The 12,786-nt window shown below is 38.5% G+C and overlaps 1 protein-coding gene across 1 annotated transcript in view; it reads left to right on the top strand.

Moving 5' to 3' along the window:
• The window catches only part of COL3A1 (collagen type III alpha 1 chain), a 41,622-nt gene that overhangs the window by 24,320 nt on the left and 4,516 nt on the right, over positions 1–12,786 (top strand). The window contains exons 27-48 of the mRNA XM_037043778.1: positions 304–357; positions 858–911; positions 1,241–1,285; positions 1,861–1,959; positions 2,054–2,161; positions 2,423–2,476; positions 4,588–4,641; positions 4,731–4,784; positions 5,694–5,747; positions 6,638–6,745; positions 7,199–7,252; positions 7,534–7,587; positions 7,784–7,945; positions 8,064–8,171; positions 8,618–8,725; positions 9,387–9,440; positions 9,529–9,636; positions 10,113–10,166; positions 10,768–10,875; positions 11,171–11,224; positions 11,343–11,450; positions 12,429–12,714. Of these exons, the coding sequence (XP_036899673.1) occupies positions 304–357; positions 858–911; positions 1,241–1,285; positions 1,861–1,959; positions 2,054–2,161; positions 2,423–2,476; positions 4,588–4,641; positions 4,731–4,784; positions 5,694–5,747; positions 6,638–6,745; positions 7,199–7,252; positions 7,534–7,587; positions 7,784–7,945; positions 8,064–8,171; positions 8,618–8,725; positions 9,387–9,440; positions 9,529–9,636; positions 10,113–10,166; positions 10,768–10,875; positions 11,171–11,224; positions 11,343–11,450; positions 12,429–12,714 (1,942 nt within the window). The remainder of the gene's footprint in view (positions 1–303; positions 358–857; positions 912–1,240; positions 1,286–1,860; positions 1,960–2,053; positions 2,162–2,422; positions 2,477–4,587; positions 4,642–4,730; positions 4,785–5,693; positions 5,748–6,637; positions 6,746–7,198; positions 7,253–7,533; positions 7,588–7,783; positions 7,946–8,063; positions 8,172–8,617; positions 8,726–9,386; positions 9,441–9,528; positions 9,637–10,112; positions 10,167–10,767; positions 10,876–11,170; positions 11,225–11,342; positions 11,451–12,428; positions 12,715–12,786) is intronic.

Below are 12,786 nucleotides of genomic sequence, written 5' to 3'. Positions count from 1 at the left end.
GAGGTGGATGGGAGTGGGGCGGAGGGATGACTTTTGGGAATTACATAATCTCTGGTACTATATCATTTTAATTCATCAAAATAATTATTATGTTTGCTTATTTAGTTAGCTAGCTAAATGCTGACATTAAGTATAGTTTATGTTGTATATGTTTCCCTTGCATCACTTCCACAGGCCAGACTGTACTCTTCTTTCACATGTTAATTTTAAAATTAAACCATTGGCCTGCTGAAATGAAAACTGTGCAAACTAAGTATGGAAGCTATCTTATAATGGAGGCACTCATTACATTTTTCTATCCAGGGGCCAAGTGGTGACAAAGGAGATGCAGGACCTCCTGGTCCACCAGGACCACAAGTAAGAATGTGTCATTTAAATTGTCATTGAGCATCTGCTTCGACCAGACAATTAAGTACTCCCCTTTGGTAGCTGTATTTGTTAATTTTTTGTGACACTAATAGATTATAATTCATCTTAAACTTAAAATTTCTGGGTCTGTGTTCTACCTTGAAATAAAATGATAGACAATGTGAATAGACATAATTAATAACTAAAAAGTAAAGTTTATATAATTCCATATGTTTACACATATTTTCACTAGAATTTAAATATATAGCTAAATTCGTCTTACCATCATCATCAATTCATTTTATAAAAAGAAAGAATAGAAGGAAATGAACACTGGTTTGTTAGATGTGATTATCACATCTTTGTCATTGGATTTTGAGAGTCACAAGTTTTTTATCTCAGAAAAGACCATTGAGACCATTTTTTAATACTTTGAAGAGACAAATGAATAAGAGTTCTTTTGGAAGCAATGTTTGAAGTAACTGCACACTACACATGATTCTTTGTAGGGCATACCTGGAACCAATGGCCCTCCAGGAGAAAGTGGAAAACCTGGTGAACCAGTAAGTTGCATGTCATTTTTTTCATAACTCATAAACCAAAAGAATAAACTGTAATTATTTGTTAATTATTAATTTTTTAATTTTTTTCATGCCATGGTGTCCACATGTTAACATTTAGTTGTAAAATATTCATTAACAAAACAAAAATTATTCAATCATAAAAATTGCATTGTTTGAATTTTACCATAGAATAAAAGCAACTAAAGAAAGAGTACATGGCTTGAGATTTGACAAATTGTACATTATGAAAACAAGACAAATGTGTATTTCTTATATTTATATAACATATATTCTGATATAGGTCTAATCATAGCATGTCAATCTCCTAGGGTCCGAAGGGTGAAGCTGGTGGACCTGGAGCTCCCGGAGGCAAGGTAAATATTTTAATGAGTTTTCTAATGTTTTGGCACGTTATAGAACAATTGATTAGTGACACATTTTTAGTATATTCCATCAAAATGCTCTTTTTTAAGAATAACAATATTGTAAATGTTTGGTGAATACACTTAGGGTAACTGAAGACATTTTGAATACATTAAATTTGCTTCATCAGGAAAATCAAGTTCTCTGACATTAATAAACAATATAGAGTCGACTATGGGCCTGAAATTTCAAAGAAAAATCTTCCCGGTGCATTGATTCTACATTTTTTAAACAAACCCTCTTTTGGTAGAAGAACCTAAAAATGTGCTTTTGTAAAAAAAAATCATTATAAGAGTTTCAGAGCTAATTCATCAGGCCAGGTGTGAAAGTTTCCTTGTTTAGACTAACTCTACATTTTCAGTTTTCACTCGGATGATCAAATGTCTTTTACAAAAATTTCCAAATGATTCAAAAATATTGAGAACCTGCTGGTCTTCATCAAAACAATACAATTTAGGGTGTTTGGGGTTTATTTTTTAGCATTGGGTTTTCTAACAGGAACATTAACTACACTTTCCTCCTCCAGGGCGATTCTGGTGCCCCTGGTGAACGAGGCGCTCCTGGACCACCAGGGCCCACCGGAGCTAGAGGTTCAAATGGCTCTCCTGGTCCTCCAGGAGGAAAGGTAAAATGCCGCATAATTCAACTCACCTAGATTTTACAATGCAAAATGCATTGCATTTCCTTCTTGTGATTCACTATTTCTCTTTTAATTGTAGGGCCCTCCTGGTGCTGTTGGGCCAGCTGGTCCTCCTGGTAGTTCTGGTCTTCAAGGGATGCCTGGAGAAAGAGGAGGCCCTGGACTTGCTGGCCCAAAGGGTGACAAGGTGCTGACTTACCTTTTGTTAATTATGTGACAAAACAGACTTTGTAGACTACAGGGAAATACCACCACTGGAAAGCAATCTCCTTTCCAAATTGGTGTTATTTTATAGTAAGTAAAAATTTTGTGTATTCCTCAAGCAACAATTAATCAGAACATCTAAAGTATTGCACATATCACAGCAAATCTTGAAGGTCGCTCCTCTCCTTGGCAGATTTTCACTGAGGATACTGTTAAGCTGATGACATTGGCTTTTGTTTGACAGGGTGAGCCAGGCAGTGCAGGTGCTGATGGTGCTCCCGGGAAAGATGGTCCAAGGGTGAGTACTCATTTTGGGGACAAACATGACTTCTCTGTATGTGACGTACAATAGTTTCCTCACCTCAACTTCCATTTGTTCCCCAAACTTTTCATGGTATGTTAGACCATACTTTGCTACCTTCTGACTGTTAAAAAGACCTAATGATTTGAGAGTTAAAATTTCTGACTTATATCTCTTACTACTTGACAATTCAACCATGACCTGAGAATGGAAAATCCCCGAAGTATGACAAAGGTTACAAGCTAAAATTATAATGAGTCACTAAAATCCAAGATAATCAATACTGCTCATGAAGGAACTTTTTGATTTTAAAAAACATTGCAATTTTTTGGTAAAGTCATATGGTGAAGCACTGCTTAGCAATGAAAAGGAAAGAACTATCAGTACCTACAGCCATTTATACAGACCTCAGGGGCACCATGCTGGAATGAAGAAAAGTCAAATGAAAAAGATACTTACTGCATGCCTCCATTCAGGTAACATTGTGAACTAACATAACAGAGATGTAGAACAGCTTTATGGTTGCCAGGAGTTGGCTATAGCTGTAGTGAGGTGACAGGAGGGAGTCATATGATGATGGTACCTTTTGAGTATCTTGATTACTGTGGTGGTCATGCAGGGCTACGTGTGATAACATTATATAGAGCTACATACACAAACGAGTGCGTGCATAACTGGAGAAACCTAAGTGCTATGGATTGTAGCAGCGTCACTTTCTTGGTTTTGATACTGTACTACAGTTGTGTAAGGTATACCATTATGGGAAGCTGGGAGAAAGGTGCACGGGCTTTTCCTGTATGCTTCGTTGCAAACTTCTAGGAATCTGTAACTATTTAAAAGTAGATGTTAGGAAAAAACAAACCTCCCAGCTTCCCATAATGTGCATGGGATTTTCCTGTGTGCTTCGTTGCAAACTTCTATGAATCTGTAACTATTTAAAAGTAGATGTTAGGAAAAAACAAACATTGTAATCAATTCTATTCACATTAGCAAACAACATCCAGATCGCAGGTGGCAAACACAAGGCCCATGGGCTGAATACGGCCCTCCACCTTCTTTTACCCCACCCGGCAGGACCTGAGAAACAATGTTGTTTCTACCCAGCAGCAGCCCTGAGCTCTCACTTAACTGTGAGGGAGTAGTTACATTTATACAGCCCTAAAACGACATTCGGCCCTTTGAAGGCAATGGTGAGGCTGATGTGGCCCCCAGCGAAAATGTACTAGATGTNTTCTAGGAATCTGTACCTATTTAAAAGTAGATGTTAGGAAAAAACAAACATTGTAATCAATTCTATTCACATTATCAAACAACATCCAGATTGCAGGTGGCAAACACAAGGCCCATGGGCTGAATACGGCCCTCCACCTTCTTTTACCCCACCCGGCAGGACCTGAGAAACAATGTTGTTTCTACCCAGCAGCAGCCCTGAGCTCTCACTTAACTGTGAGGGAGTAGTTACATTTATACAGCCCTAAAACGACATTCGGCCCTTTGAAGGCAATGGTGAGGCTGATGTGGCCCCCAGCGAAAATGTACTAGATGTAGTCATATCTGCATAATAAGCATGTTCAATAAAGATGACAATTTAAGCCCTTACATAGATGATATATTTACTGGAGTTGCCTTGAGAAAATTCATAAATACTTCACATTTGACAGACTAGATGAGTAAGCCATCATCTAACTTAAAAGAAACAACCAAATCTCTTAGTTATGTAAATAAGTAAAATTTTAATACTTGAAAATGTCAATTTGAAAACTTTATATGTGAATTATTAAGCAGTTGAATAAAGCAATGTATTTTAATTTTTAAGTTATGACAGTAAGGTCTTCCATCATGTCTTATTTACCTTCTGAAATAGAGAGAAGAATGCATCAATAAATGTCCACTGAATCTTATAGCCTTTTAGAGTCATTCCACAGAATCTTATATTTACTAAGCTCTGAAGTAGTAAGCACACTGAAGAAAGTATCATTCAAGCCATAAAAGAAATCATATGATGCAGTTTATTAGATAAATAATATGTCTGTATGTTCTCTATCTGATTAATAGAAAAATTATGCTTTTTATCTTCAAAATTAAAAACATATTTCTGTTTTCTTTAGGGTCCTACTGGCCCCATTGGTTCCCCTGGTCCAAGTGGCCCACCTGGAGATAAGGTAACACTTCACACTATTTAGAAACAAAAACAAAATGTCTTTGTCTTTTTGGATGATGGGAATATTATTTTTCATTTCTCTTTTTATAGGGTGAAAGTGGTTCCCCTGGACCTGCGGGTGTGGCTGGTCCTCGAGGTGGCCCTGTAAGTGTGAAAGACATTTTCAACATACTTTTCAACCCCACATAGGCAGCGACTATTCACATTTAGCAATTCTTCCTAGTAGCCCTGAGTCTCAATGGTGGGATACTGTCTTTAGAAAGCATGTGACATGCAACAAGAGTTAAAGTTGTTTTTTTTTTTTTAAAGATTTTATTTATTTATCTTTAGAGGGGAAGGAGAGGGAGAGAAACATCAATGTATGGTTGCCTTTCATGCATCCCCTGCTGGGAGTTGGCCTGCAGGGAACCAGTCTGCAACCCAGGCATGTGCCCTGACTGGGAATCGAACCGCGATCCTCTGGTTCGCAGGCCCGTGCTCAATCCACTGAGCTACACCAGCCAGGGCTCGAGTTAAAGTTTTCAAACCCAAAATTCATAAGAAAAATGTTAAATCATAGCTTCTTTGTTAAATAATTTTGGAAAAATATAAAAATTGCTCAAGTAATATAGGTTGGTAAATGAGTATTCTAAATCTATAGGATCTTTGCCTGAGGCTTCTTGTAGGTCTGAAGTTCTCCACCTTCAGGGTCTGTGACTCAGGAGAGATATATAGTAAATGTTTTTAAGTAATTTTATTGATTTATTGATTTCTCAGCCCTCTCACCATATTTTTAAAATTATTACATATCTTAGAAGCTATACAATTAAATGTGTTCAGTACACCAAAATTCTCAAGCAAATGATATCATAGTCAGAGGCAGAAGGAACCAATGGTTCTGGTGTTGTTCACTACTAATTTTGTTCAGAAACTGAAAAGTCTTCAGATGGTAAACCATGTTAGTTATTTTTGTACATTTCCTTCTTTAAAAAAATAAGATGATGTAGAGGATGATGTGTGGTCCCCGTGAGAACGTGTCTTCTCGGTGCCTAATAAGGATATTTTTCCCTTCAGGGCGACAGAGGTGAACCCGGGCCCCCAGGACCCGCTGGCTTCCCTGGTACTCCCGTAAGTATGAACATCAGGTGAATAAGTTGAAGGGATTGACAACTCCAAATCGGTAGTCACAACACAGTCTCAGGAGGGTAAAGTACGGCATAGAGAATACAGTCAAAAACATTATAATAACTCTGAATGGTGACAGGTGGACACTTAAACTATCAGGGGGAACACTTTGTAAAGCATATGACAGACTAACCACTATGCCGAACACCTGAAACTAATACAAAACAATATTAAATGTAAACTGTAATTTAAAAGTATATGTGTCCATCCCAGAATCACTGTCTTGCTGAAAAATGGCAGAAGTATAAATTAAGTCTGGATATTGTCCTGCCTCAGCCACTCATTCCCTACTGGTCATTTTAGAACCGCCCCCCCAACCTTTTCCCCTTTATCTCTCTTCTTACTCATTAAAAGATGCAGATAAAAAATTTTTGCCCTGCCTTTATGCTATATTAATGAGGCTAACATGATACCTCCGATCTAAAAGCACTCTGAAATTTTAAAAGTTCTTTCACTATAAAATGGTACCATTTAAATTTAGCTCTAAACACTATTCTCAAATGATATTACTGGTGCTCACTTTCAACACATCCTCAGAGGTACATTCTCCCTTATGACAAATAATAAACACATTCATGCTTTCTTGATAATATCCTTTTTAATATAATCTTCATTAAAATATATTTCCATATTTCTCCATTACCATTGATAATATTCTTTAATCAGGGAAATATTTTGAATGACTTTGTTTTGCCATGCCTTCTAAGAGCCTTCTTTTCTGATTTTATTTCAGCAACTCTCTCCCTGAATAATTTCATTTTCTGAATATAAGCAATGATAAGCCAGTACATTGTGTAAGACATCAGCTCACAGGCTGTTGTTTCTGAATGCAGGGACAGAATGGTGAGCCTGGTGCTAAAGGGGAAAGAGGTGGTCCTGGTGAAAAAGGTGAAGGAGGCCCTGCTGGACCCGCAGGACCCCCTGGAGGTTCTGGGCCTGCTGTAAGTGTTCTCTCTTTCTCAAAGGCTTCTAGTACAAGGCGTTTAGTTTAGCAAGAATTTAATATGTCATACTGTGGGAGCTTGACATGGTGACAAGTACAGTCTTTGTAAGAATATTGTTCTGAGTTCGAAGCTTGGTTCGAACAGTCTAAATATAAGTAACTCTATGTCGATCAACTCTTCATAGAGTTACTCCACTTTTTTGTTTTGGGAGATGATTTTGGTAGATGATCTCACTTGCATTGTAGCTTTTTTCTCCTAGTTTTATTGATATATATTTGATATACACTATTGTATAAGTTTAAGGTGCACAACATTTGATATCTGTGCATATTGCAAAATAATTATCACAATGAGCTGACTTACTGTTCTACAAAGGCTAAATGCTTTGCCAAAAATATGGCTTTGTTGCTATTCTTTCTCATAAATCCTTTTCACCTCCACCCCAAATAGGGTCCTCCTGGTCCCCCAGGTGTCAAAGGTGAACGTGGCAGTCCTGGTGGTCCTGTAAGTACTGATCCTCTTAATTAACTATTATTGAAAAGCATTAACTAATACCAATCTGTGTAAAAAACTGCGTTTAGAGCATTAGATCCCTAAATAGAGTATAACAATTATAATCACTTACTCATTATAAGTTATATGTAAAGTCCAAGAGGAAAATTAAAGCATAAATGACTCGGAATAGAAGGCAGATCCTACTACATTTTTTGTACTTTATGCTTGTTTCTAGTGGTAATTTGTTCTACTTAATTTTTGAAACTCAAAAATATGTTTTCATTTGACAGGGTGCAGCTGGCTTCCCTGGTGGCCGCGGGCTTCCTGGTCCTCCTGGTAGTAGTGTAAGTACTTTTTAAGGACATTTTTTTTCACCACATGCCAAAAAGAACATTCATGTATGCATAGGATAAGAAACTACCCATTGCTATATTTTATTGTATTAAATCTTATATAAAGTTATCTGAAGGCAAGTAAAGCAGGCAAGAAAGATTTACTATTTTCATTATAAAATACTCAAATTTCAAACACGTTCTATAGGGTAACCCAGGCCCCCCTGGTGTCAGTGGTGCTCCAGGCAAGGACGGACCCCCAGGCCCACCTGGTAGCAATGGTGCTCCTGGCAGCCCTGGGAGTGCTGGACCCAAAGGTGATGCTGGTCCACCAGGTGAGAAGGGATCACCTGGTTCCCAGGGCCCTCCGGTGAGTAGATTTGTTTCTCTAATAATTGATGACACTGTTTTATTTTTCATCGTCAATTCAATGAAGGAAAATATACTCACATAAAGAAGAACTGAGGCTTCATTATCTGTCCCAACAGGGAGCTCCAGGCCCTCTTGGAATTGCCGGGATCACTGGAGCACGGGGTCTGGCAGGACCACCAGGCATGCCAGGTCCTAGAGGAAGTCCTGGCCCACAAGGCATCAAGGTGAGTGTAGCCATCTTTGTATCCCTGCACTCTTATTTCTTTTGAGAGCCTTGGGAAATCACTTAGCTACAGCAAGTACGTAATGAACCAGTTTTTCTGTAATAAATGAAAATTCTTGATATTGTCACATTTGGGGGAAGATTGTAATGGTCACCATAAGTCTATAGTTTCATGATGGCTCATTGTCATTTTTATTCTTGTGACAGCCATGCCTGTCTCTACATCTCATGTTAGAATGCATTCTGAATAAGATAATCCGTGGAATTGCTCAGCCCTTTAGTGTCCAGAGTCTCTGGGCAAGTTAGAAAACACAAGAAGCTTGCTTGTGCAAAACTTTTTCCCTCTGGTGGAGAGAGTTTTAGGAACAAATTCAATAAAAATCTATTTAAACAAGGCTTTTCCTTGGTCTTAAGTTCTTTAAAAAATGTCTTTTATTTTTTACGTAGGGTGAAAGTGGGAAACCAGGACCTAGTGGGCAAAATGGAGAACGTGGTCCTCCTGGACCCCAGGGTCTCCCTGGTCTGTCTGGTACAGCTGGTGAACCTGGAAGAGATGTAAGTACTAGTTCTTAGGAACTCTCTAATTGGCCAAACAGTATCTGATAACTTATTTAAGCAAGAGTCAAATCGGGCCTTAATGGTTAAGAGTATAAATATTGCCATATGCCAAAGTTCTCCTTTTTCTAACAGATTTTCTTTTTTTTAAACTTAGAATAACTGTAAATGTTCATGTTCATTAATATTTCTCAATGAATGATCATTCATGGAGAAGAATATGATCTCTAGCTAAATAAAATAACAAGTTGGGGGTGGGGAGAGCCCCAATTTACAGCATTCCTTCTACATGCAAATATACTACATGTTATCTGTGATTAGTCTTTCCTTAAATTGTAGGTTTCTATTATGAGCTTGAATTAATTTTAGCAAAGCTTTTATTTATTATATCTCCTCTAAAGATCCCTTTTAGACATTTTTAAAAAATCATTTCTCCCTTTCTCCCCCTGTGAAACTCGAGTACCACAGATACACTGCATTTAGGTATTGTCACCCTTTGAAGGGCCACACCCATTGTAGTATCTATGATTTTTTATTCCCAAGAACCAATTCTTATCCTCTTTAAGATGACATTTTCCCCATTGAGGGAGCACGGCTCAAATGGCAATTGAATACATCCAAAGAGGTTGATTTTGTCTCTCCTTTTTCTTTCTTTAATCAGGGAAACCCTGGATCAGATGGTCTGCCAGGCCGTGATGGAACTCCGGGTACCAAGGTATAACAAACACATGTACAGTAGGCTTATGCAATTAACATGATAGCTGCTGATTGTACTTATTTCGGATCTGTGAATTTTCCCACAGGGTGATCGTGGTGAAAATGGCTCTCCTGGTGCCCCTGGTGCCCCTGGCCATCCGGGCCCGCCTGGTCCTGTTGGTCCAGCCGGAAAGAATGGTGACCGAGGAGAAAGTGTGAGTTCTAATAAGCACCATCTTTCTTTACTTGTCTACTTTCCTCAATAAAGAGATTAGTAGGTAGAAGATAGAATGTCAGAGCTGCCAACCTAAAGGTCTACTACCACTTGTTTTTACGTTAGTCATTCCATAGGCAACTGTAGTAATAAAGCTATATGAGAAGTCTCTAGCAGTCATCAATGAAGAATTCATTAGTGAAATTCAAAATGGAATTAATCAGACCAAGTGTATATTCACTGGGTAAATGTAAGGCTGAATTAACGGCACATTGTGAGCTTGTCTGTTTAGAGCCCCGGCAAAGACATAAACATATCTTTGGAAAGTATGTTGAAGGAGAAAATAATACTACCGATCAGTACTAGTAGGCATATTATTATTCCCTCACAGTAAAATTATTAACTTTTAAATCCAACAAAGCTATATCAATAAACTAACAATTCCTTGTATGTTTGTTTGTTAATTTTTGTTTTTAGGGTCCTGCTGGTCCTTCTGGTGCTCCAGGTCCTGCTGGTGTCCGGGGTCCTCCTGTAAGTTGTTTTTTTTTTCTTTTATTGGCTCCTGAGAGGAAAGGAGGGAGAAAGAGACAGAGAGTAACGTTGATTGGTTGCCTCTTGCAAGTGCCCTAGGTGGGGACCAAACCCCCACCCCCAGCATGTACCCTGACTGGAAGTTGAACCCATGACCTTTCAGTTTGCAGACTGTCATCCAATGAACTGAGTCATACTGACCAGGGCCTTTTTTTAAAAAAAAACCCATTTTACAGTGTAGAAAATGTGTAGAATACAGTGTATTCTATTTTCTGGCATGTTTGAGAAAAAAGAATGAAAAAATACATAACTGGAACAGAATTTAAACTTTCCTTCAATTATATAGAAAGCAATTAAGGACCCAAAAGTTCCTTGAGGCCGAGGATATACACATGGATTATCGGGGTTTCATGCACTTATCATCCCAGAATGAAAACAACCACAAGAACAACGTTTTATTGTTCCATGTACATAGTATCTGTTGATGAAATTTCTATCTAATAGAATGTCAAAAAATAAACTTAGTTGGTATAAATTCTATTTTGTTTTTCCGATGTATATGCATGGTTATGACCTTACTTTGAAATGTGTTTTTGTAAAGGGTCCCCAAGGCCCACGTGGTGACAAAGGGGAAGCAGGTGAACGTGGCTCCACAGGCATCAAAGGACACCGAGGCTTCCCTGGTAGCCCAGGTGCCCCAGGTTCTCCAGTAAGTGCACCCATTCTGTTAGAACACCCTCTTCAGTGCATCTGAATGGATGAAATGGGCAAATTTTAGACACCAATTGTATAAAACATTCATTTCTAAAAGTGCATGCTAAAAGAGATGAGAAATGGATTCAAGGACTTATTTGAAATAGTAGTTGGCATGAGATAATGGGAGATTAAAGGAAAAGGGAATGATATTTTACCATTATCCCCATGTTTCTTGACCTGATCTTAAATGTATAGCTTCCTAATCTTCTTAAAATCTTCACTCACATTTCCCCTTTCTCTGCTCTCAGGGTGCAGCTGGCCAACAAGGTGCAGTTGGTAGTCCAGGACCTGCAGGCCCCAGAGTAAGTACCGCAGAAAGATATAGGAGGTTTTTTGTTTTTTTTTTTTTTTTTTTTTTTTTTTTTTTTTACTGTTTGCACTGGAGGAAGGTATTCTATGTGATATCATGATAATTATTAGGGACCTGTTGGACCTAGTGGGCCCCCAGGCAAAGATGGAACCAGTGGACATCCAGGCCCCATTGGACCACCAGGGCCTCGAGGGAACAGAGGTGAAAGAGGATCTGAGGTAAAACGTCACTGAGAAATATATGGATTTAATTTGCTATAATCTCCACATTTTTAGAAACACTTTGCAATATTCTAAATCTGAGAGTGAGATAAATGTAATGCCATCACCCAGGTTGATTTAGAATATGAACAATGACTTTAAGACGTTCTCCACCACATTAAGACTTTCTCCAACATCCCATAACAACAGGGAGGAAAACCCCTTTTTTATAGTTTGATAAGATAGCAGTTATATCAAAATCAAGACATAAACCCATTTAACCAAACAAACTGCCTGTGTTGATCTCACACTGGAGACTCACAACTATGAGAAACATAGTGATTTGCAAACCAGCATGGGTAAAAGTAGGTTTACAGTTGTTCATATGATTCAGGTAAGCATTATACAATAGCTTTATTAATTCTGTGTGTTGCATTCTCACAACTATAATGCAACTTTCATCCACCCAGTATATAGTATATCCTACTTCTCAAACAGCTTCCATGACTCCTTTTCTGCTACTGATACTTTCATTCGAAATGCCTTTCTATTCCACATCTTTGGGGTTCATGGAATTAAAACGATCACCCCAACAAGTCACACATGTGGCGATTAAAACACAAATAAGTTAAATGATCAGCCCAAAGATACAAAGTTAGTGACAAATCTGGAACCAGAATTCTTATACTAACATGACACCTGCTGTGTTATCATACTGATCTCATTTGTACAGAAGGAGGCATGATGGAGTGAAATACATGCTCTAACACTACTGATTCTTACTGAGTCTAACAGTGAATTTCACGAGATGAATTGTAGTCATCATTAATTTGTTATCATTTGATCACAAGACAGCTCAAATAATCCTTTATTAAAATAATTATGATATCACAAGGTACTAGTTGTCTTTAATATATTTTCTTGGGCCAGCAACATAGTCTTTCAGTGGAGACCAAGCAAGTACACCTCAGTGATGTATGTTCTTCCTTTTCATAGGGCTCCCCAGGCCATCCAGGACACCCTGGCCCTCCAGGACCACCTGGTGCCCCTGGTCCATGCTGTGGTGGGGGGGCTGCTGCCATCTCTGGCATTGGAGGGGAAAAAGCTGGTTCATATTACGGAGACGACCCACTGGATCTCAAAATCAACACCGAGGAGATTATGACTTCACTCAAATCAGTCAGTGGACAAGTCGAGAGCCTCATCAGCCCTGATGGGTCTCGTAAAAACCCTGCTCGGAACTGCCGAGACCTGAAATTCTGCCGTCCTGAACTCAGGAGCGGTATGTTGGCAAATAGTTCAGACTTGTGGTAACAGGACTGCAGAGAAAGATGCTTATATCGGTATTTAGGAA

The sequence above is a fragment of the Sturnira hondurensis genome, unplaced genomic scaffold (assembly GCF_014824575.4).
Source record: "Sturnira hondurensis isolate 20B ecotype Veracruz unplaced genomic scaffold, ASM1482457v3 Scaffold0004136, whole genome shotgun sequence".
In the NCBI taxonomy this organism is placed as follows: domain Eukaryota; kingdom Metazoa; phylum Chordata; class Mammalia; order Chiroptera; family Phyllostomidae; genus Sturnira; species Sturnira hondurensis.
Note: the sequence above shows the minus strand (reverse complement) of the source record. Positions and strands in the feature narration are given on the sequence as shown.